This window comes from Littorina saxatilis, linkage group LG6 (genome assembly GCF_037325665.1).
Source record: "Littorina saxatilis isolate snail1 linkage group LG6, US_GU_Lsax_2.0, whole genome shotgun sequence".
NCBI lineage: Eukaryota > Metazoa > Mollusca > Gastropoda > Littorinimorpha > Littorinidae > Littorina > Littorina saxatilis.
In genome coordinates, this window is record NC_090250.1 from 53443283 (window position 1) to 53469872 (window position 26590).

General features: G+C 42.3%; 2 protein-coding genes across 2 annotated transcripts in view; both read right to left on the reverse strand.

The window, feature by feature from the left end:
• Nucleotides 1-26590, reverse strand: part of LOC138969528 (uncharacterized) — a 47957-nt gene that overhangs the window by 16334 nt on the left and 5033 nt on the right. The window contains exon 2 of the mRNA XM_070342353.1: nt 18009-18665. Coding sequence (XP_070198454.1) covers nt 18009-18665 — 657 coding nt within the window. The remainder of the gene's footprint in view (nt 1-18008; nt 18666-26590) is intronic.
• Nucleotides 5987-9713, reverse strand: LOC138969527 (beta-2 adrenergic receptor-like). The gene has a single exon (XM_070342352.1). It carries the CDS (start codon nt 9682-9684, stop codon nt 7867-7869), a length of 1818 nt encoding a protein of 605 aa, XP_070198453.1. The 5' UTR covers nt 9685-9713; the 3' UTR covers nt 5987-7866.

Sequence of the window (26590 nt, forward strand, 5' to 3'; positions counted from 1 at the left end):
ATGAGAACTTCAAATCATTTTCTTTACCTCCTCAGAATCGAGTCACCAAGAGAAAGACCCTTGACATGCAGAGTGCACAGTAAAACATATATATATGTCGTGCGAGTCGGTCAACAGGTGCCATTATCATCATAACAAGAGATGCAGATCATAGTTTCTTATGTTTTATGTTGGGTACGACTTTTGTGTTCAAGCCTATCAGCTTGTGCATAAGTCCCTAGATCTGCTTTAATTTTAATGTAGAATTTCATTATCAGATAAGTTGAAACATTTTGTTTAATTAAAATTGTAAATACGTCTGAGTCAGTTTTCAGCATTTTTTTCTTTATTGTTCTTCTATATACCCTTAAAACTAACACATAGTAAAAACAAATTGTAACAAGAAGTGTTTGTTCAAGGGAGATCATTTGAAACTTTTTTTTGTAAATCTGTAAAATTGCATAGTGACATCCTCCAAATATAAAATGTCTTAAGAATAAAGGTATCTACACGAGTTGTCTACCTATTTCTTGATAGCATTGCTTTTAAGAATAACATTTTTCTCAGAATATTTTCTTATACATTTTATTCAAGGGAGGCAATACAAAATGTTTACAAAAATGTGTCCAATTGTGTTAAAACAAAAAGTCTGGTAGCCCCAACAAGTGTGTTTGTCTTGTTATTTGAGAGCTGAAGCACTGAATGCTTAGCATCCTGGTGTGAATCATCCTGACCTCAGGTCAAAATGAGTTCGGGTCATTCTATCCCTGACAGAATGCCTTGGTTTTCCTTGTCTGGCGAGGAAATCGATTTTTTTAACATATTTAGACCTTTTCGTAATGTGTTATTGATATAAGCAGATTCGCGATCGTCGATAATGATTGTTTATGGTTTTTTCTTTATTTCTTTATTTGGTGCTTAACGTCGTTTTCAACCGTTCAAGGTTATATCGCGACGGGGAAAGGGGGGCATGGGATAGAGCCACTTGTTAATTGTTTCTTGTTCACAAAAGCACGAATAAAAAAATTGCTCCAGGGGCTTGCAACGTAGTACAATATATGACCTTACTGGGAGAATGCAAGTTTCCAGTACAAAGGACTTAACATTTCTTACATACTGCTTGACTAAAATCTTTACAAACATTGACTATATTCTATACAAGAAACACTTAACAAGGGTAAAAGGAGAAACAGAATCCGTTAGTCGCCTCTTACGACATGCTGGGGAGCATCGGGTAAATTCTTCCCCCTAACCCGCGGGGGGTATTGTTCATAGTGTTGTGTAATTTTTAAATTACAAAGGAATTGATATGTAAGACAGTTTCAAGCGAGCTATTTTTTGCGGCTGAATTTACTGTGCAAACAACTCTAAATATAGCAAAAGTGTCACGTGATAATCAACCGTTTGGTTTCGGCGCTCGCTGGAGCAGACGATTTTTTCTGTAGTGATGCAACCATATATTACGGTCTCCTTCTGGCAGCAGTCCCAAAATTTCGACTTGTTTTGACCTTAGAACGATGTCTTTATCACAACTGTGAAGAACAGAACGGAGATCACTGTCGAAGTCGGCCAATCTGCCATCATTTTCGTCTCGCGAACACTGCTCGCGAACAACATATGGGAGATAACTCTGTATTCTTGTTTTGATAGATTCGCGTAGGACTTTAGCGTCCGGTCAGAGAGATAACTGGCGATAGCCGTGGAGCGATAATTATCAGAATGGGTGTGAATAGCATTGTAAAGCTTCCCTGCCTCTTGCTATTTTAGAGCAATAGGATATAAACCAACCTACTCCACAATCTTCTCTCCTATTCTGTGCCTACTACTTGACAAGAGAACCACGAGATTTGTTTTTGTTCAGATGTTGTCTTTTCTATACAATTTAACATTTAAATCCTACGTGCAGCACAAAGCTTTTTTTATGTTGGTATAGCTATTCTGTTGGACACGTGGGGGAATTCGGGGGCTGTGATTGGATGGTCTATACATCATCATCAAAGCATAATGCCACGGAAGTCGGCCATTTTTGCCAATATCCAAAAGCATATTGGCAATAGCAAAGACGTATGGTTCCGGTTTACCCATCTGTACCACACGATGTTAACAATCGACAACAGCATACACTAACAACTTGAAAAAAATTTTTCGGGAATGTTACTCAGCTTTACAAATATCGATAGCATAGGATACCCTTTTCTGCTAACTTAATGAAACAGGACTAAACCAATTATTTTCTGTCCCTAAACACCACAAAATGCCCAAAGTCGAACTTTCGCATTCGGCTTTTCGTATCTCGTAACTCTACACTAAATACCCCACTTCCCCTCTGAAGTATTGATGTACAACCCATGGCACTAAAGCCCTGTCCAGACTTGGACGCCGTTTTACGCTCTATGCGCCGCAGGCCGTTTTGTGCGTCGCGCGGGATTTGCCGAGTGGCCACACATCGACGATTTTTTTCACAACGCGGTATCAATGAGCGGGTCACCTGACAAGAAGGTTCAGTTGCATTCGACTGCCGCGCCGCGAGCAGCTGACGTCATCGCTCTGGTTTGCTCTGATTGGTCAAATTTCCGTCGTTCTATGTCTGTGTCATAGAAATTAGAACACGCGCTATTCTTCTGCAAATAAAGCTTCGCGATCATTGCACGCTGCGGTGCGCCCAACGGGGCCGTTTTGAGCATAAGTCAAATGTGGACAGGGTCGGCCGGGAGTGTCTGTCACATTCATGTGGTCGTTTATAACTGAGGTTGAAAAATTCGCTTCATGATGAGACAAGTATGAATACCATTCACCCAAACTGAAAACTTCGCTGCCGTCTGCTCGCGTTGTACGGATTAGCTGTTCTCTTCTCCTCCCCTTGTTGCATACTAGTTCTTCAGTTGTTTCTAGTTTTCCGTTGATGTTGTGTTTTGGTCTTCTTCATAAGTAGTCTTGTTCAAAATTTAAAAAACTCAAACTTCTTTTTGTTGTATACGAATGAACAAATAAAAGGCTGTTTAACAGCTGTGTTGTTAAATCGAGGTTTTTTTCCAAAGTCAGTGTGGCGCCTGCGCAAAACTAATGCGCATAAGAAACGGCGTCTGCTATCAAAACCTGAGATCAACGCATCGACGCAAAAACTGTCATTTTGTAAGTTTGGAACAACAAATCAAGGTTAGAACAGCTATATAATCGCTATTGTGTTTTCAGCGTAGCAATAGGGTCCGATATTTAGACTCGAACAAGTATAATGCGACTCGTCTTCGACTCGTCGGCATTATACTTGTCTCGTCTAAATATCGAACCCTATTGCTACGCTCAAAACACAATTAGCTGTTATTATTTGGTTTTGTTCATTTTTATATTTCGTATGTAGTGACCGTACTAGAGACCACAGTCTTTCATGGCAGTATAATTGATCTGGAAATCTCTGCTAAGCAGTTCAATAACAGTATGTGCCTACGAGCACATGGCTTAACCATTTCTGCTACTCCACTCAAAATATGTCCAACTACGCACTCATACGCTCTCCCTAATATAATAGTTGTTCATAAAGTATTGTTTGTGGATTAGCAACATTTGCGTGAAATATTGAATTACGATTTGTTTGTTTTTTGGGAAAATTATGTAATCTTCAAAATAGATGAGTGTTTACTGAAGAGATCAACTAATCATAACAGGTAATAAGAATGGTTTGTAAGATCAAATACAAACCAGCAATAAAACTGCTGACGGCAGATTACCCTCCTTGACTTCTCTGTCTGTTGGGTGAAACTACGCCATAGACATTTCTCTTCTAGTGGCTTAAGTTCTGGTGTATTAGCGATCGAAAAGTTTACGAGTTAGTTGCAGAATCGATGTTTGTACCTTTCTGGTCAGTTATCAGAAGATAAAAATTGGAAATGTCAAATCACCGGCCATTCATCGCGACATAAAAACAAATGACATGTATGCAACATAATGGCTTGATAAAAGCATAAGAAACTTGATGCCTCACCTGTCTCGGTTGCTATTCTTCATCGTTCATAACATACTAGCAATAACATTTGTTGTGTAGATTCGATTTGTTATTTTTTCTGAAATAAAATATTTATGAAGAGGGTTCTGATCGAGTGAATATATTTGTGGAAAGCTGAATAAAGCAATGCGTATGTGTCTTTGACTAGTGAAGTAGAGCTTAAGTTTTATATGCTGGTTATTGTTGGTTTTATAACACACACACACACACACACACACACACACATACACACATACACACACACACACACACACAAAACCCTGATGTTTGTCAAACATGTTGCATGTTCCTGCTTCCCAAACAAATGCCTGCACAAAAGCACACAAGTGTACACCCCACCCCTACACATTTACCCAACAGGTGTCTGAATATTGATAGTGGCAATCGTGGTACTGCACGGGAAACTCTACTTTCATTGTCTGGTGTATGTGGTCTAGGTCTCATTTCATACATGCATTTCAACCACCCTTACAAAATAAAAAGCAACACATCGTGTAACCCAATTCACTTCAAACACAGACACGCAAACAAACAAAAAACGAACTGTTCTGTCTCCGGGAGTTATTTTTACTTTCACTTTCACTTTTACGGTTTTTTGTACCTTTTTGTGGATTGTTTGGGGTTTTAAGACACCTTTTGACGCACTTCCTGTGAAACGGCCGCCTCTCTTCACAGGGCCAAATCTCTGTTTGTTTTTTGTCAGCAACCTGCTCAGTTCACATAAGGTTAGTTTATAATTGCTTGTATTATAAAGCAGAGTATATTTTCTCAATGCTCCATTAGTCTTGTAAGCAGTTTCTAGCGCGTTATTACCTAAATTGGTGATTTTGTTCGCAAGTGGTTATTTGTTCATTTTGATTTACGTCTCCGCCATGTACCAGGCACTGTATCCGGCTCTTTCAGTTTATTGTACTTGCAGTGGCGTAGTGGATAGCTCTTTTAGTGATTTCTTCTTGATAGTTCAGGAAATTGTGTTAAATGAATGTGATTTGTTGTTTATTCATTTTGGGTTATTTCAAACATAGAAATACGTGTAAAACAAGTATTTAGTTCCCCCTTTGTTTGTTCCTTTTTCAGTTTTCACCTCATTACAGCACTATGACATGCAAGATGACGATGGCGTCGCATACCACTGCAAATAGAATGATCTAACCCAGATTATTGGTGGCGTGTTTTGTATGATGTGCTCGGTGACACTCTCTGCACTCTCATCCTGTTGAGAATAAAGGCAGAACACGAACACTTTGATTTTTAACACACTTAATAACAGATTTAGGTAAATGCCATGCAAGGAACATCTTTATTGACTTGGGTCGATGCTTAGATCTGGAAAAGCACCAGCTTCTCTTGCCCGCCAAGTGCCCTTAGTAACGAATGATGGAAGCCAAGGACGCAGCAAATACCTGCCCTTCTCTTGCCCGCCAAGTGCCCTTAGTAACAAAAGACGGAAGCCACGACCGCAGCACAATCGGCAATGCGCGATGACGTAGGTGTTCCCATGCACGCGTGATGCGTCGGCCATCTTGGTAAGCAACACTGCCAGACTTCCGCTTCCTTCAGTCTTTGGCACCGTGTCTTGATCGAAAATGGATAAGCGAAAGGCCAAAGAAAAACTGAAATACATCGAGAAATTGGAACCTGAGCCAAAAGCAAGATACATTGAGAAACTCAAGAGTCTAAACGGGTGCGATCCATACGAATTAGGAGACAAAGAGTGGTCTGTAGATGCCGAGAAACTTCCTCAGTTGACATTCGGCGACATGCTGACGTACCTTGTTGCTTGTGACAGTGAAAATTGCAAAGTTCAGTGGTACCACAGGGCATGTGTTGGACTTGATCATTTGCCAGGGAAAGATGATGCTTGGTTTTGTCCGGCTTGCCTTGATATGTCACTTTAGCTTAGTGTAGCTGTCTGGGGGTTTTCTGTCAGTGTCATGCTGTTTGAGGTTATAAGACTGAGTGACTGCATATTTTGAAGTATGTATTTGCCTAACTGTGCAAGTCTTGCACACTTACTTGTTGTTTCATTTGTGTGCCAAATCTGAATTCACACACACACACACACATTACAAATATTTGGTTGACTTCATAAACAAATGTGTTCTGTTTTTATTTTTTATTTTTGTACTGTGAGCACGTGCACAGAAAAGTACAACATTGGAAAAAGAATGTGCAGCTGTCTACTAGTACTAGACTCATAGAATGTACATGCATGTGTATGTTATAATGATAATGTGACACAAAATAAATCTTTCTTCTGTCCCATACACATGACTTGAGCTGTTCATACATATGTGCCTGTTTTAGTGTTTGTTGGTGTGACTGTTACTTAATGTAAGCCATTCAAACTCTGAAAATAACAGAACAAATCACCATGTCACTGCACATACAAGTCAGAGCACAACAAGAAAGTTGTAAACACAATTCTGATACAATGGGATGATTCCAGAATGCTATACACACACATCTTCAGAGTCAAACACAATCACACCACACTTGGACACATGTTTGTCAGGGCACAGCAAACAACCACTATTTTGTCGAGGAATGTTACATCCTCGCCTTCACAAGGCAGTATTAGATTGATGGGGATAGTACTACTCCCCCTTGATGACAGCCGAAGAACTTTCCAAACGCTAACTGAACCGGTACTAGCACTAGCAATATCCTGCTTACCAAGATGGCCGCCGCTTAGAAAACCAGTGGCTGTGACGTCACGATCGCATTGCCGATAGACAGTGTTCGGAAATACCTCTGTCGGGTTTGTATGGGCTGTGAATACTCTTGCTTTTAGTGAGTCAAACTTCCCCACGTGACATTATAGGCCAGTCACCCGCGAGAGGTGTTTGTGAGACACTCGGACAATGAGCACTAGAAAGCTTGCCTCACTGACATTATAGGCCAGTCACCCGCGAGAGGTGTTTGTGAGACACTCGGACAATGAGCACTAGAAAGCTTGCCTCACTGACATTATAGGCCAGTCACCCGCGAGAGGTGTTTGTGAGACACGCGGACAATGAGCACTAGAAAGCTTGCCTCACTGACATTATAGGCCAGTCACCCGCGAGAGGTGTTTGTGAGACACTCGGACAATGAGCACTAGAAAGCTTGCCTCACTGACATTATAGGCCAGTCACCCGCGAGAGGTGTTTGTGAGACACTCGGACAATGAGCACTAGAAAGCTTGCCTCACTGACATTATAGGCCAGTCACCCGCGAGAGGTGTTTGTGAGACACTCGGACAATGAGCACTAGAAAGCTTGCCTCACTGACATTATAGGTCAGTCACCCGCGAGAGGTGTTTGTGAGACACGCGGACAATGAGCACTAGAAAGCTTGCCTCACTGACATTATAGGTCAGTCACCCGCGAGAGGTGTTTGTGAGACACTCGGACAATGAGCACTAGAAAGCTTGCCTCACTGACATTATAGGCCAGTCACCCGCGAGAGGTGTTTGTGAGACACTCGGACAATGAGCACTAGAAAGCTTGCCTCACTGACATTATAGGCCAGTCACCCGCGAGAGGTGTTTGTGAGACACGCGGACAATGAGCACTAGAAAGCTTGCCTCACTGACATTATAGGCCAGTCACCCGCGAGAGGTGTTTGTGAGACACGCGGACAATGAGCACTAGAAAGCTTGCCTCACTGACATTATAGGCCAGTCACCAGCGAGAGGTGTTTGTGAGACACGCGGACAATGAGCACTAGAAAGCTTGCCTCACTGACATTATAGGCCAGTCACCCGCGAGAGGTGTTTGTGAGACACGCGGACAATGAGCACTAGAAAGCTTGCCTCACTGACATTATAGGCCAGTCACCCGCGAGAGGTGTTTGTGAGACACGCGGACAATGCAGTTGCGACTATTGGTTTTGTCAACCTCAGTTTAGGTTACACTGGCGTCAGCCTTTCCCGGCGCGGACCCCGAGGCAGCCGTGTTGACTTCCTTCCCCTGCAAACACGACCCGCTTTCCTGGCGATCGCTATGTTCATCCGATGTTGTAACCACATCAGGCCGAGAACCTATCGTTGACTCATTTCCAGTGATGTCTATATCTGGGGAAGCTGTTGCTTGTGTGAGCGTCATGATCTGTATGTGCTGTAATTCGGTCGTCTGTGTCTGTCTTTCATCCTCTGAGCTCGCTCCTGGCCTATGTTTCGTGGAGTGGTAGACATCGGGGACAGCTGGCTTTTTCTTCTTGCCGCATGTTGAAAGCCGTTCCGCGGAACGAGTTTGGTGCTCAACACTACCTGTCTCACTGCCTACAGTGGCTGCTTCTTCCTTCGCCCGAGGGGATGTCTTATACCTCAACGTTTCCGATACAACACGTGGAAACAGCGTATCCACGTTCGCTTCCGAGGAGAAATAGTTGATCTTTGTGTCTGAGTGAAATGTTGTGTGTTTATGATTTCGTTTTGTATTACTTTTCTTCTTCCTGAGAAGAGCTCTAGAGATTGCCGACGAAACACGAGACGGGAGGCGACCTTCTTCCACCTCGGCCATGTCTGAACCACAGCAAGAGGCACTCTGCAAACGCGGGTTGTCCTCCGTAGGTACAGAGAGGAACAAGTCTATGGATGTTGCCCAGGAACGGCTGGCGTCCTCACTGCGGCACATCCAGCGTTTGCTCATCGGGGGTAGGGAATATCCAGACTGATAGCCAACGCCGCTAGATTCCATCATACTAGACCTTATGCAATGACGGGAACGTTCTTTTCTTTCTGACTTTGAGCGAGGAATCATCTTCCGACATCCATAGCACAAGATCTCGCGAAGCGCCTTTTTGAACGATTTGTCGTAGCAAGCGTACACCAACACATTGACAAAGCAGTGACATATTGCAAAGAGCAGACACACCCGTCTCACCATTTGTTCGTTGGGTTTCTGACCCTTGAGCACCACCTCCGCGATCGTAATCGGCGACCAGAAGGCAAAGAACAGGCCGATGACTAGCGAGAACATCTTGAGAATTTTCATGGTGTGTTTGAGCTTGCGGAGCGATGTTCTGGGTATGAAGGCAAACACGCCTGATGAGGACATCTGGTTTGCCATGGATGAACTTTCTCCATTAAAACTCGTGGTTGGCGCCAAGGATAGCCAGCTGCTGTTTTTATTCGTGCTTGAAATACGCTTGCGTTGTTCTAGAGCCTTCCTTGTAATGGCATAATACAACGAGGCACTCACGATGAGGCACACACAGAAAGTCACGAGAGATGCGATGACTTTTTCACTGAGAGGGGTGACCAAGATGATGCATTGGTGTTCGTAGTTGTGGTGTAAGAAAACACTGCTGCCGTACAGTGCAGATGCTATCCACGTCACACTGATCGCCAGCCTCACTCTCATAATCGTCATAAGCCGAATATACTGCAGTGGTTTCATGATGTAAAGATAGCGGTCAAACGCTATCAGACACATGTGAATCTGAGACGAAAACACACAACCTAAAACGATGGTGCGAACAGCCAGACACCAGTCGTGTGATTGTATGAAAGTGGAGACTGTGAAGCCACTGACTCCTTGTAAAAATGTTATGAGGCCCAGCAAAAGGTCCGTGGCAGCCAGGGACACAATGTAATGACTCGAACAGGAAACCCGAATGTGTTGGAAACAAAGCACGCACAGCACCACCAAAGCGTTAGCTACCAAGATTGCCAGGCCTGCTGTGCTAAGAAATACAGTGTATACCAAATATGTCACCATCTTTGGGAAAATGCACACTCCTGACTGTGCCTTCCATGAAGGAGCGTTCTATGACGTCACTTAGTTCAGACGTCAGGATTATGTCTGGGAATACAAGACCCTGCTCAGTGACTCCACTAGACTTGGTTGCCAAGACTCCTATTCGCTAGGATACTATATAGCTATTCTGATGGACACGTGGGGGGATTCGGGGGCTGTGATTGGATGGTCTCACACATCCCTTTTCCGATCATCAAAGCATAACGCTACGAAAGTTGGCCATTTTTGCCGATATCCAAACGATATCGGCAATAACAAAGACGCATGGTTCCGGTTTCTTCCACGTGTATAAAGTACACGCATACCTCGCCAGGCTTGTGTCTGTGGCTAGTCGACAGACGATGCAATTTGCTTTGTGTGTGTTTTTGTTGTTGCTTACTGTACATGACATACATTACGTGTAAAATCCAGTTCTTTAACTGGCAGCAAACCTTGCAAATTTCCAGAAGCTGCAATCTGAAGCGACCTATCTCTGATTTTTGCAGACGATCTCTCCAATCACCAATGTTTAACACAAAATCAGCAAACTCTCCTGTCACATAGAACGTCCATTGTGTAGTGCAATGTTGAAATGAAGTTACCGGTCTGAAACATTTCGTCGTTTCTTCTGAGACAATCCTTGTTCTCTTATCATCTACAGATTTACCGCAGTCTTCACCACGCGAATTCCCAACAGAAGTCAGACTTTCGAACATACAATCTACGTAGGCAAGCATGATACGTCATGACGTCATATGATTCCTAAGATATTGACGTAATGCTAAGCATCCGGTTATCTTGAGTTTTCTCCGTAATACATGTCCGTGGAATGTTCGGTTATTTCCGTGGCTTCATGCAGAAAGGGAACCGTCGTCTGCAATCAACGACATGGTCCCATGGACCATTCTGGTCCTTGTTGCTGACAAAAACATGATTTTATCACAGAATTTAATGTCAGAATAGCTATATAAACGCTATTGTGTTTTCATCGTAGCAATAGGGTCCGATATTTAGACTCGAACAAGTATAATGCGACTCGTCTTCGACTCGTCGGCATTATACTTGTCTCGTCTAAATATCGGGCCCTATTGCTACGCTGAAAACACAATAGCTGTTAATATCGGAGACACTTCGATTTAATAGATTTGTAGCGACGACGACGACGACGACGACGATGATGATGATGATGATGATGATGATGATGATGATGATGATGAGGATGTCTGTCCATCTTTGTTTCTTCCCTGTGACCTCTTTAGTCAGTCGGCTAAGGACCGTTTTGGTTACTTTTTGGCGTCACGTTAGCAAACACATTTTTCTGATAGAACACTAAATCTAAAGTTTTGGGGCAATATTCCAAACCACCGGTGAGAAAAACGTTGGTTTGTGTGTATGTTTTCCTTCTTTGGCGTTACTATTCTTGTTTTGAGGGTTGGGTTAATAAAACGGACATAAAACTTAAACCGCTTGACAGAAATTCTATAACTGTAAATCATTCGAAAGGGAAGGCATTCATGTACACGTTTGTGCCACTTAAAAAGACGTCATTATCTGTTTATTTTTGTGAAATTGACAAGAAGAGCGGGGTAGTAGTTGCGCTGAGAAGGATAGCACGCTTTTGTGTACCTCTCTTCGTTTTAACTTTCTGAGCGTGTTTTTAATCCAAACATATCATATCTATATGTTTTTGGAATCAGGAACCAACAAGGAATAAGATGAAAGTGTTTTTAAATTGATTACGAAAATTTAATTGTGATAATAATTTTTATATTTTTAATTTTTAGAGCTTGTTTTTAATCCAAATATAACATATTTATATGTTTTTGGAATCAGAAAATGATGGAGAATACGATGAACGTAAATTTGGATCCTTTTATAAAAAAAAAAATATTTTTACAATTTTCAGATTTTTAATGACCAAAGTCATTGATTAATTTTTAAGCCACCAAGCTGAAATGCAATACCGAAGTCTGGGCTTTGTCGAAGATTAGTTGACCAAAATTTCAACCAATTTAATTGAAAAATGAGAGCGTAACAGTGCCGCCTCAACTTTCACGAAAAGCCGGATATGACGTCATCAAATACATTTATCAAAAAAATGAAAAATATGTCTGGGGATATCATTTCCAGGAACTCTCATGTCAAATTTCATAAAGATCGGTCCAGTAGTTTAGTCTGAATCGCTCTATACACACACACAGACACACACACACACACACGCACAAACACCACGACCCTCGTCTCGATTCCCCCCTCTACGTTAAAACATTTAGTCAAAACTTGACTAAATGTAAAAAGGAGGAATAATTGCAATCACACACACACACACACACACACACACACACACACACACACACACACTTACACACTTACACACACATGCACACACACACGCACGCACGCATACACACACACAAACACACACACACGCGCGCGCGCGCACGCACGCACGCACGCGCACACACACACACACACACACACACACACACACACACACACACACAAAGACACATACACAAACATACCGACAAAATGACAGACATACACACAGTGAGACAAACCGACACAGAAACACCCACACAGAAACACCCACACATGCACGCACGCACTTATGTACGCGAACAAAGACGTAGAGATGCTTATAGAGAAACACTTACGCAACCAAAAAAACACGCACACAAACACACAGACAGACAAACTTCATTCTTGGTAGAGAAATGCATTTCTTTCTGTATTGCTTTCTCTTTAAGTGCACCTACCTCGCAGAGAGAGAGAGAGAGAGAGAGAGAGACAGACAGACAGACAGACAGACAGACAGACAGACAGACAGACAGACAGACAGACAGACAGACAGACAGACATAGACACAGAGAGAAAGAGAGAGATAGACAGACTGATAGACAGAGACAAACATACGAACACACAGACAGACATAGACAAACACACAAACAAAGACACACAGACAGACTTCACTATTGTATGTGCAAGTAATTTTGTTAAACCACACGTTACGTTCACTACTGAACGTGTAACCATGTAAAACGTTACTATCTCTTTATATGTGTTTACTTGCATTGTAATCCTGGGGGGGGGGGGGGGGTATAAATGTATGTAACGCGCAATACATGCCTTTTAACTTACTAGAATTGGAATTGTCATTTAAAGACTAGCATAAGAGTGTGACACGTGGTTCATTCGTTATTACCTTATTACAAAAAGAAAAAGATAACGGCACTGACGCTACCGGAAATAGAATTTATCAGTGAAATTCTACCATCAATTTAGTAATCGATGCGATGTAAAATTATCCTAAAACTGTGGTATGATCACGACATCGTTTTGCATTTAGGATCAAATGGTGCCAATGTGTCCACAATGCACTAATCACAGTGCAGACAACAGTTATACGCTTTACGTACATGTAACTCTCCAACTGACATTGTCTGCCACTTGAAACAAATGACTTTCGAAGGAAAATTAACTCCTATATATAAATATTATGTATGATTTTTAATAATTACTTGCACTTTTTGAAAATAAAGCTGTTTCTACGATAAGGTGTTTACCCCCTAAATGTATAAGTCATCCGGTAGAAAAACCGGAAGTATCGTGTACTAAGCATATGTATATGTTTAAAAAGTTAATTGTGTTAATGTAGAACATCTTGCCTATGAATATGTTTAGGTTTTGAATACTTTAGTGGAAAAGCATAGACATTATTCAAGTCATCTTTAACTAACACCCCTAATCTCAGGGCCCATTTTGTTAGTGGGGGTAGGGTTTCAATCAGTCAAAAATCACTTTCATTCAATATTGTCTGCCATTTCAAATACATACACGTAATTGCACAATTTCTTGAATTTTAAGATGCTTTAACTGACTTTACCAAGAAAACCTGCACTTTTTGTAGAATTAGTTTTTTGTCCATGATTTATGTTTAAAAATGTCAATTCTTACGACAAAAAATGCTAACAGTTGCCTCACCAGACGACACGTACCTACGACGTGAATCGTGTCTGCCAATTAAAATGCATATATTTTGAAATAAGGGGAATCATAACATATTTCACTGTAAAGTGTCTCACTCTAATATCTTCTGGGTTCATGGTGTATTTGGTTAAGTGAATTGCAGATAAGGTTTTTTGAAAATGACAGATATACATATATTTTATTAAAACTGAAACTGGTGGAGTGAAAAACAGACCTGTTTTGAAGAAGTCGTACTAAAATCATTTATGGCCTTGAACTTCACAGTTTGCGTGTTATCTTTTAAAGAAAACCCGTTTTCATCACTAACAATGACCTAATTTACACATACATATCGGTCGGTCATAGTCGCGTTTTTTTTAGAGAGGTAGTGTACAAAATGTCGTATTGTACGTTTAAATTACATGTCCCTTATTTTAGTCATATATCAATCAATAAGTAAATGCGCATACTTTTATTAAACGTTACTTTCACTTTAAGATCGCTTCTAACATTTAGTATAATTTCTGACAAATGCACGCTATGTAATAAAGTGATAATATTATGGACGCCATGTGGTAAAACCGGAAGTTGAATTATTTTGCGATAGCAAAATCCTTTTACAATGATCACTTTCCTTTTATATTGAGCTGATCTTTAACGTTATGGGTAAAAATCTAACATATTGAACCAAATTATCCTTTTTCAAGCCTGTGCTTCGACCCGGTTCGGTTTTCGGAGTTGATTCAGAATCATCCATTATTTATCTTATATGACTGTTGTTTTCCTCGGTAAATTAACAATTGTTGATGTAAAATAATTCTAGCTGTGAGAATAAACAATTTTCAAGATGTTTTTGATTGCGGTTTCAACCAGGCGTTCAGTTAGCTATACATATCGATTGAGAAAATGGCATTTCCTGTTTTGTCGTCCGCATGTTATACAGATGTTGTTAAAAATATAACTGTGTATACGAATTAGGCATTTTACTTGCTGTCTGATGGCAACAATCTTTAGCTTTCGTTTAAGGTATAATTTGCTTATATCCGTATGCAGTCAAGCGGTACATGACGTTTTTTTGTAACCTACCCCCTGCGTCATGGCTGCATTTTTGCAGAATATGGGTCATGTTACAAAAACGCTTCTCATTCTTAGGTGGTTGGGTTTAGCCATTTGTCGTTTACCGAACTGTGGCTGCAAATAAAACGAACTTTCCAAAAAACATAATATCTAATGTGACCACCAAAAGTAACCCTCCCACTATAGCCAGCCAGGTGACTACTTCCCCCTTATCGTTCCCTGGATTAAAGTTCTTTGAGATCCCGCCTCTTCTTGTTACATATCCATACCATTTCCCTTTGCTCTTCTTGTTACATATCCATACCATTTCCCTTTGCTCTTCTTGTTTCATATCCATACCATTTCCCTTTGCTCTTCTTGTTACATATCCATCTCACATGGCATTAAGTCTCAGGACACATGAATACAAGCATGCAGGAAAAAAAAATATGGGTAGCGCCGTATATATGGCAGCTCGCTTTCCCCAGGGAGAAAGCAGCCCGAATTTCCATGAGGGTAACCTCACTGGACTATAAATCTTATCCAATCCAATCCAATCCAATACCATTTCCCTTTGCTCTTCTTGTTACATATCCATACCATTTCCCTTTGCTCTTCTTGTTACATATTCATACCATTTCCCTTTGCTCTTCTTGTTTCATATCCATACCATTTCCCTTTGCTCTTCTTGTTACATATCCATACCATTTCCCTTTGCTCTTCTTGTTACATATTCATACCATTTCCCTTTGCTCTTCTTGTTACATATCCATACCATTTCCCTTTGCTCTTCTTGTTTCATATCCATACCATTTCCCTTTGCTCTTCTTGTTACATATCCATACCATTTCCCTTTGCTCTTCTTGTTACATATCCATAACATTTCCCTTTGCTCTTCTTGTTTCATATCCATACCATTTCCCTTTGCTCTTCTTGTTACATATCCATCTCACATGGCATTAAGTCTCAGGACACATGAATACAAGCATGCAGGAAAAAAAAATATGGGTAGCGCCGTATATATGGCAGCTCGCTTTCCCCAGGGAGAAAGCAGCCCGAATTTCCATGAGGGTAACCTCACTGGACTATAAATCTTATCCAATCCAATCCAATCCAATACCATTTCCCTTTGCTCTTCTTGTTACATATCCATACCATTTCCCTTTGCTCTTCTTGTTACATATTCATACCATTTCCCTTTGCTCTTCTTGTTACATATCCATACCATTTCCCTTTGCTCTTCTTGTTACATATTCATACCATTTCCCTTTGCTCTTCTTGTTACATATCCATACCATTTCCCTTTGCTCTTCTTGTTACATATCCATACCATTTCCCTTTGCTCTTCTTGTTACATATCCATACCATTTCCCTTTGCTCTTCTTGTTACATATCCATACCATTTCCCTTTGCTCTTCTTGTTACATATTCATACCATTTCCCTTTGCTCTTCTTGTTACATATCCATACCATTTCCCTTTGCTCTTCTTGTTACATATCCATACCATTTCCCTTTGCTCTTCTTGTTTCATATCCATACCATTTCCCTTTGCTCTTCTTGTTACATATCCATACCATTTCCCTTTGCTCTTCTTGTTACATATCCATACCATTTCCCTTTGCTCTTCTTGTTTCATATCCATACCATTTCCCTTTGCTCTTCTTGTTACATATCCATACCATTTCCCTTTGCTCTTCTTGTTACATATCCATACCATTTCCCTTTGCTCTTCTTGTTACATATCCATACCATTTCCCTTTGCTCTTCTTGTTTCATATCCATACCATTTCCCTTTGCTCTTCTTGTTACATATTCATACCATTTCCCTTTGCTCTTCTTGTTACATATTCATACCATTTCCCTTTGCTCTTCTTGTTACATATTCATACCATTTCCCTTTGCTCTTCTTGTTACATATCCATACCATTTCCCTTTTCTCTTCTTGTTACATATCCATAACATTTCCCTTTGCTCTTCTTGACAGTGGTCAGCGGGTCTGGGGTGCTCTAACCGAAAGTGGGTGACACCCAAACGGAAGAGAACAAAACGCGGGGTCTGATTGGTTGAAGTGACAACACATCTCAAATTCAACCAATCCAACACCGCGGCTGGCTCCCGACCGGTTGGTCACTTTCTCGTTCACCTCGACCCAGGTCTTCCGTAGATCCGCGTGCTGACGGATGGTTCTGCGGACTTCTTCATTGATTATGTGCCCTGTGTAGGAGGTGCTGAGGGTGGTTTTTTTCTGCAGCATCTCATTCCCATACCTTAACTAATTGTTTGCAGTTTTGTCGTGAAATTCCATGGTCCACACGCCTACAAGAAGACGGAAAGAACCAGCGCACGGAGTAACTTCAGTTTTTAATTGAGACCGATGTTCTCTCTCCAAATTGCTTTAATTATAATAATACAAATAATAAGGGTGTCTGTATGACAACAAATCCTAGCATAGTTCTAAGCGCCTTACACAACTCTCTCTAAGATGTTGGTCTGTGTACCCCACATCTTTTATTAGTTATCGTTAGATGTGGCTGTGATATCCACATTTATCAGTCACAATGTCGAGAAAAAATGTGGAATCATATCAGATGGAGGCGTAACTGAGCCGAGATCTGATAAGTTTCCACCTTTCGAAACATTGCGACTCGTCGTCTTTTGATTTGGAACGTGACGTGAACGATTGCCCTTTTGTAAGCGATTAGCCGTTTTGCTATGTGTGCTTAGCTTTCACCAACGTCCCAAAAAGCAACAGCTAACTAACTAACTAACTTCACCAACGTTTGTTCATTGGAAACGTGCACCTCTACTGTTTTTGAAGTGACCATTTAAAGATGGCGACCGTAACTGATGACTGACTTCCTGCGCGATATATCTTGGCTATGACGACTTCCTCCGGTATATCAAGTGATACATGGCGCCTGTTTGACCAATGGTTGGTTTCAGGTTCGACATGTGACCCGTACAAACGCAATAACTACACCTTTACTGTCTTGTTCAGTGTTTACAACTGCTTGAAGGAGCATATTTGTATGTACGCCTATATGCCAAGCACACGAAAACACACACACACACATATACACACACACACAGTGACACGCACACACACACATACGCACACACACACACACACACACACACACCCACACCCACACACACACACACACACACACATACACACGCAATATCTCTGTCTCTCTGACTCTCTGACTCTCTCTCTCTGTCTCTCTCTCTCTCTCTCTCTCTCTCTCTCTCTCTCTCTCTCTCTCTCTCTCTCTCTCACCTTTGAGCGCTTCCAGCCGAGCTATATCGGACTTGTGCTGAACGACCCCCAACTTCCGCCCAAACACCACAGAGGGCGCCACTCGCTGCACGCGCACCAACACCGGAACCAGCCCCAGCAGCGCCCGCCAGTGAGGGCCCGAGGGCAGGGAGTCGGAGTGGAAGAGAATGAGGCAGGGGTCGAGAAAGCGGTAGGCAGCCAGCACGCTGAGTAGCGTGACGACATCCATAGTGTGCTGGGAGAACCAGACGTAGTGCACGAGCCTGGGCACGGAATGCCCGTCCTGACACCGCTCCTGTATGTACTGCTTCAGGCACGGGTCTCCGAACGGCACGCTGTAGGCCGGAGAGTCGCTGGACACTAACACCCGTCCTTTACACGTGCTGTTCGGGGGGTCATCAACCTGGCTGACCTTCACCGTGATTCTGGTCCCTGCGCTTTTCTCTGATGTCCGTCCTCGTTCTTTCCTGTCTGCTTGGTTGAGCGTGAGGTCCAGGAAAGTGTGTGAACACGTCCAGTTCAAGGCAAGGCGGTGTGACCCGGTGAGGAGGTTAGTGTCTATGCTACACATGCTTGAGAAGAGAGAGGATGTGTTGTGTTGCGCTGACATGTCTCTGGCGCAAAGCTCCTCTCGCGCAGTCATCTCGCGCAGGTACGCTAGAACGAGAGATTGTAGCTGTCAAACAGAGAACAGAGCTAACAGCTAGAACGAGAGATTGTAACTGTCAAACAGAGAACAGAGCTAACAGCTAGAACGAGAGATTGTAACTGTCAAACAGAGAACAGAGCTAACAGCTAGAACGAGAGATTGTAACTGTCAAACAGAGAACAGAGCTAACAGCTAGAACGAGAGATTGTAACTGTCAAACAGAGAACAGAGCTAACAGCTAGAACGAGAGATTGTAACTGTCAAACAGAGAACAGAGCTAACAGCTAGAACGAGAGATTGTAGCTGTCAAACAGAGACCAGAGCTAACAGCTAGAACGAGAGATTGTAGCTGTCAAACAGAGAACAGAGCTAACAGCTAGAACGAGAGATTGTAACTGTCAAACAGAGAACAGAGCTAACAGCTAGAACGAGAGATTGTAACTGTCAAACAGAGAACAGAGCTAACAGCTAGAACGAGAGATTGTAGCTGTCAAACAGAGAGCAGAGCTAACAGCTAGAACGAGAGATTGTAACTGTCAAACAGAGAACAGAGCTAACAGCTAGAACGAGAGATTGTAGCTGTCAAACAGAGAGCAGAGCTAACAGCTAGAACGAGAGATTGTAACTGTCAAACAGAGAACAGAGCTAACAGCTAGAACGAGAGATTGTAGCTGTCAAACAGAGAGCAGAGCTAACAGCTAGAACGAGAGATTGTAACTGTCAAACAGAGAACAGAGCTAACAGCTAGAACGAGAGATTGTAACTGTCAAACAGAGAACAGAGCTAACAGCTAGAACGAGAGATTGTAGCTGTCAAACAGAGAACAGAGCTAACAGCTAGAACGAGAGATTGTAACTGTCAAACAGAGAACAGAGCTAACAGCTAGAACGAGAGATTGTAACTGTCAAACAGAGAACAGAGCTAACAGCTAGAACGAGAGATTGTAACTGTCAAACAGAGAACAGAGCTAACAGCTAGAACGAGAGATTGTAACTGTCAAACAGAGAACAGAGCTAACAGCTAGAACGAGAGATTGTAACTGTCAAACAGAGAACAGAGCTAACAGCTAGAACGAGAGATTGTAACTGTCAAACAGAGAACAGAGCTAACAGCTAGAACGAGAGATTGTAACTGTCAAACAGAGAACAGAGCTAACAGCTAGAACGAGAGATTGTAACTGTCAAACAGAGAACAGAGCTAACAGCTAGAACGAGAGATTGTAACTGTCAAACAGAGAACAGAGCTAACAGCTAGAACGAGAGATTGTAGCTGTCAAACAGAGACCAGAGCTAACAGCTAGAACGAGAGATTGTAGCTGTCAAACAGAGAACAGAGCTAACAGCTAGAACGAGAGATTGTAACTGTCAAACAGAGAACAGAGCTAACAGCTAGAACGAGAGATTGTAACTGTCAAACAGAGAACAGAGCTAACAGCTAGAACGAGAGATTGTAACTGTCAAACAGAGAACAGAGCTAACAGCTAGAACGAGAGATTGTAACTGTCAAACAGAGAGCAGAGCTAACAGCTAGAACGAGAGATTGTAGCTGTCAAACAGAGAACAGAGCTAACAGCTAGAACGAGAGATTGTAACTGTCAAACAGAGAACAGAGCTAACAGCTAGAACGAGAGATTGTAACTGTCAAACAGAGAACAGAGCTAACAGCTAGAACGAGAGATTGTAACTGTCAAACAGAGAACAGAGCTAACAGCTAGAACGAGAGATTGTAGCTGTCAAACAGAGAACAGAGCTAACAGCTAGAACGAGAGATTGTAACTGTCAAACAGAGAGCTAAAACAAAAGATTATACATGTTGAACAGAGAGTACAACTAAAATATAGAACTAGGTATTATCAATGTCGAACGGAGAGCAGAGCTAACAGAGTGTTCATGTCGAACAGAAAGCACAACTAAGAGCTAGAACGAGAGATTATCAATGTCAAAAAGAGAGCACAACTAAACGATAGAACGAGAGATTATCAATGTCAAAAAGAGAGCACAACTAAACGATAGAACGAGAGATTATCAATGTCGAACAGAGAGCACAACTAAACGATAGAACGAGAGATTATCAATGTCGAACAGAGAGCAGAACTAAACGATAGAACGAGAGATTATCAATGTCGAACAGAGAGCAGAACTAAACGATAGAACGAGAGATTATCAATGTCGAACAGAGAGCAGAACTAAACGATAGAACGAGAGATTATCAATGTCGAACCGAGAGCAGAACTGCAAACTAAAACAAAAGATTATCAATGTTGAACAGAGAGTACAACCAAAATATATAACTCGATATCATCAATGTCAAACAGAGAGGACAACTAAGAGCTAGAATGGGGGATTATAAACATTGAACAGAGAGTACAACTAAAATATAGAACTATATACATGTATTACCAATGTCGAACACAGAGCAGAGGTAACAGTTGGAACGAAAGAGTGTTCATGTCGAACAGATAGCAGTTCTAAGAGCCAGAACGAGAGATTATTAATGTCAAAAAGAGAACACAACTAAGGGTGTCAAATTAAGATTAGAGGGGAGACCTCTGCGACTGCCGCACATGCACAAAGACCAGAGATTGACCACCTCGATTTTAGAATAGAGACAGACTCGACCTGTACATATCATGCAAACAGCTGAGACACACTGCTGAATATGTGGAATAGAGAGCAAAGATAGTATAGACCTTTACACGTCAAACAGATTGCAAATATGGTATTTACCCATACACACGTCAAACAGATAGCAAAGATGGCATCGACTCTAACACACGTCAAAATGATCCCAAAAATGGTATGGACCCTTACACACGTCAAACAGAGAGCAAAGATGGCATCGGCTCTAACACACTTGCAAAGATGGTACATACCCATACACACGTCAAACAGATAGCAAAGATAGTATAGACCCGTACACACGTCACACAGAGAGCAAAGGTAGTACACACACACACACACACACACTCACACACACACACACACACACACACACACACACACACACTCACACACACACACACACACCACGTTCCCTTTTAAAAAATAAATAAGAATGAAAAAAAAATGTGTGTCCCCCCCATTTGAAGACAAGGTGCCCAGACAGCTTTCAGAAATTACTCTTGAAAGCGGACTGTGTGCGTTAATACCCTTTTACGCACACCCACACACCAAGCACACCCACACACCAAGCACACGCACCCCGTTGTTTGTTCTAAAAGTTGTCTGTGCCCGTTGTCTGTGCTAAAAGTTGTGTCTGCCCGTTCCTTGTCAAGACTGTAAATAAATTATACAGTATGGACAGAAAAAGACCGACAGACACATATAAAGACACATAGAAACAGCCATACCTAGTAACAAGGAAAGGAACTCATTATGTCCCTGAAATGGTTTTGTCAGGGAAAACATAATGTCTGTAAACAAACACAAAAACACGAATGAATGAAATAAATTTCCTTGCCTATGAAATCTTAATCTGAAAAAGCTTTTCATATGGTGAATATAGGCTGCACCGTACCAACTTTTCAGTTCACAATTGCCTCATTTCAGACGGCAGTGAAAAGTGTAGATCCTTCGTGAAGAATATGTTTTATCTTCAGTAAAAAAAAACACCACAAAAGGCGTGTTGGGTTACCATATTCGAGATTGCATTAATTAACCGAACTGAAATCTGTGAGCGAGAAAGACCTCAGTGTTAATATTCTTTTGTCTGTGAAAGTGGTGTCATAAATTGGGGTTCGTAGCGGCCATAAGCCCTCGTTTCTCTACGTGTATGATTTCAATTAGACGCCAGCTATCGTGTGTAAAGCATGCAGTTACAAGCAAACTTGATCTTGACACCGGGGGGTTGGTGCGATGGCGGGGAGAAATGGCTGAGTGAGAGAGGAGACGACAGACAACGTTGTGGAAAAACTATCAACAAGTGTTCTTCCAAAAGCTGCTGCTGTCATGCCCGCGCATGTACAAGTACGGGGACATTTCATCAACTACGCACACATACAAATATAAGCACGTAACAAGCACACACACACACACACACACACACACATGCTCGTTCGCACACAACCGCGCACGCACGCACGCACGCACACACACACGCCCACACACACACACACACACATACGCACACACACACACACACACACACACACATGCACACACACACACACACACACACACACACACACACACACACACACACACACACATTCGGAACACACCTGTCGTTGGAAGTAATTTGCTCGTGTTATGGGGGAGTAGTTTTTTCGTAAAGGGAGTAGACTCATACTATCAATCAATCGATCAATATGAGGCTTATATCGCGCGTATTCCGTGGGTACAGTTCTAAGCGCAAGGATTTTTTTTGTGCAACTACTCTAGCTCGAGTGCACCAGACGAATTACCCCCCGCGGGTTAGGGGGAAGAATTCACCCGATGCTCCCCAGCATGTCGTAAGAGGCGACTAACGGATTCTGTTTCTCTTTTTACCCTTGTTTAATTTTTCTTGTATAGAATACAGTCAATTTTGGTAAAGATTTTAGTCAAGCAGTATGTAAGAAATGTTAAGTCCTTTGTACTGGAAACTTGCATTCTCCCAGTAAGGTAATACATTGTACTACGTTGCAAGCCCCTGGAGCAAATTTTTGATTAGTGCTTTTGTGAACAAGAAACAATTGACAAGTGGCTCTATCCCATCTCTCCCCTTTCCCCGTCGTGATATAACCTGCGTGGTTGAAAACGACGTTAAACACCAAATAAATAAAGAAAGAAAAAAACAGACGAATTACGGAAATAACTCATACTATGTGCAACTACTCTAGCTCGAGTGCACCAGACGAATTACGGAAATAACTCATACTATGTGCAACTACTCTAGCTCGAGTGCACCAGACGAATTACGGAAATAACTCATACTATGTGCAACTACTCTAGCTCGAGTGCACCAGACAAATTACGGAAATAACTCATACTATGTGCAACTACTCTAGCTCGAGTGCAACAGACGAATTACGGAAATAACTCTGTCGGGTGTTTATGGGTTGAGAACGAGTGAATACCCTTGCTTTACCTCTGACAAATAAAGTCACACGTGCTCTTGTTCACATGTTTTCGACACACCCCTCGCTGGTGATTGGCCCCTCCAATGTTTGTCCCAGTTAAAATCAAGGGCATTCACTCTTTCACAACCCATACAAACCCGACAGAGTTATTTTCGGAATTCGTCTATTCAGAGATGACGTCATCAGTGGCAACAGTGACCAATTAACAGAGCATGTTTTGTTGTACGCTGCCACGAGTCTGGCTCAGTGGGCGGTCTCCATTTAAACCTCTTCACCGACAACAGACGAATCGTGACACGGCCGCGACCTGGCCTTGCATACGAGGGGGCGCTCCAGGGACACGGGAACAAAGACTTGTTGACAGACCCTCGCTGCTTGGAACGCACCCTTCTGCTGGTGATGATGTGTCAGCTTCTCTGTTTTTACTTTTTTTCCCAATTTTCTTTTACTTGTTACGCGTGTCTTTCCTTTTAGTCTTTCAGGTTTTTTTTCAATCTGGCACTCTTTGCCTTCTCTCTTCTAAATTTCTTTCTTGTTAGTTCTTCCCTTCTTTCAGTTTTTCCCTCCGTATTTTTGGCACTTCTTAATTTTGTTTCTATTTTTTATTCGTTCTTCGAGTTTTCGTCCTAACTAAATCAGACTTTTTATTTTCTAGTTCCAACATGAAGGGGTGCAAATTGTTCAGGTTTTTCCATGATTTCCGGTTTAGGGGAAAATCCAAAATGTGGTTTCGGGTTGACTTTCAGGCATTGGGTTTGGCATAGTTCTATATATGTTGCAAAACGTTCAGCGAAGTGTGACCGACATGAAGTTGGCACTCAAGGTCCGAAATACATTTACCAATCGCCGAAAGGCGCTGACGTCATTTCATAAAATAATTTCTGTATCCAGAATTCCAAACGGTTTGGAGATTTGAAATTGTTGTTGGGGACGATGACGCCCTGTGGCCAGTTTAGTATCTAAAGAGCAGCAAGCGGATACAACGGGCGTCGACAGAGTCAATGAAAGATAATATATATAATTAACTTATAAGATCATACTATTCCTATGGATTGATAAACATGCCTTGAGAAAGGCTAAACTTGATTGCAGAATTTAAAACACAGACATGACTATGAAAGTTGTAATTCGCTTGCTTTCTTTATTTCTTTATTTGGTGTTTAACGTCGTTTTCAACCACGAAGGTTATATCGCGACGGATTCGCTTGCTCATGAACATCAATGAGCGTATTTCGATTTAAAGACAGACAAATGTATCTATTTGTTAAAAAACAAGATTTTCTGTCACAAAAAACCGCGCAGTACTCTAACCCTGCCTGAAATGTGACCCTTGACCGTCTACGAATAGGATGGGATACGTAATATAAGCGTTCGCCTAATGTTTTTCATTGCAGCATTGTATCATGTTTAGATTGAATAAAATCTTGTTTAAACGAAGAGAAGGTGATTGTTAACCTTAGGCTACGTGTAGGTCGTTTGTAGAAAAGCATGGGGCACCTCCCCGTTCTGAAGTAGCTTTGAGGTGGATAAAGAGGGTACCATTTGAAGTGGGTAACGAGGCTACTTTTCTCATGGCATTTTCATTCAGTCTGTCCGACAAAGAACCCAGGGAGGAGGCTTTAGGCAAAACACGTGTCCATTTATACCGACAAAGAACCCAGGGAGGAGGCTTTAGGCAAAACACGTGTCCATTTATACCGCAACAACTCGGGGACAAAACAGTATTCTTGACGACAACCTTGTCATTTAACAGGGTATTAACGCACACAGTCCGCTTTCAAGAGTAATTTCTGAAAGCTGTCTGGGCGACTTGTCTTTAAATGGGGGGGGGGGGGGGGGGGGAGGGGAGTGGCGGGGGGACACAAACTTTTGCTTTGCCAATGATCAGGCCATAGTGAGTGGGGGACAAAGCGCGTGCATATGTGTGTGTGTGTGTGTGTGTGTGTGTGTGTGTGTGTATGCGTCTCTGTGTGTGTGTGTGTGTGTGCGTTTGTGCGTGTGTGTGTGTGTGTGTTATTCTGTACCAGGAATTGATTTAATTACGTTGCAGAACTGTATTTCTGTTCGTAGTGCTGTCAGCGTTCCGCAGTGAAAGCTCCTCAGTGTCAGAGGAAAGCTAGGCAGTGAAAGCTCCTCAGTGTCAGAGGAAAGCTAGGCAGTGAAAGCTCCTCAGTGTCAGAGGAAAGCTAGGCAGTGAAAGCTCCTCAGTGTCAGAGGAAAGCTAGGCAGGGAAAGCTCCTCAGTGTCAGAGGAAAGCTAGGCAGGGAAAGCTCCTCAGTGTCAGAGGAAAGCTAGGCAGGGAAAGCTCCTCAGTGTCAGAGGAAAGCTAGGCAGGGAAAGCTCCTCAGTGTCAGAGGAAAGCTAGGCAGGGAAAGCTCCTCAGTGTCAGAGGAAAGCTAGGCAGTGAAAGCTCCTCAGTGTCAGAGGAAAGCTAGGCAGTGAAAGCTCCTCAGTGTCAGAGGAAAGCTAGGCAGGGAAAGCTCCTCAGTGTCAGAGGAAAGCTAGGCAGTGAAAGCTCCTCAGTGTCAGAGGAAAGCTAGGCAGGGAAAGCTCCTCAGTGTCAGAGGAAAGCTAGGCAGGGAAAACGATAGGTAATCCGGACAACATTGTGCGGTAAAGTCTCCCCCTGATTGTGTTTCTCATCTCCGGGAACAGACTACTTCCAATTCAGTAGGGGGCCGGGGGCGACTATCCTCAACCCGGCGGGTCCCCAGGTGGCGGATAGGGGATCGGAATGGCCCCCAGATATGGGGGCCAGCTGCGAATATAGAATAAGCAGTCCCGGACCAACTAGCGGTGTCTCTACCAGGACGGGGTGGGTTGTCAGATGGCACTGACTATCCTATAAATGCCCTACGTGTCCGATGACGGTTT

Excerpts from the sequence above, each read along its gene's own strand:
- LOC138969527 (XM_070342352.1), bottom strand. The coding sequence starts at position 9,684 with ATGGTGACATATTTGGTATACACTGTATTTCTTAGCACAGCAGGCCTG.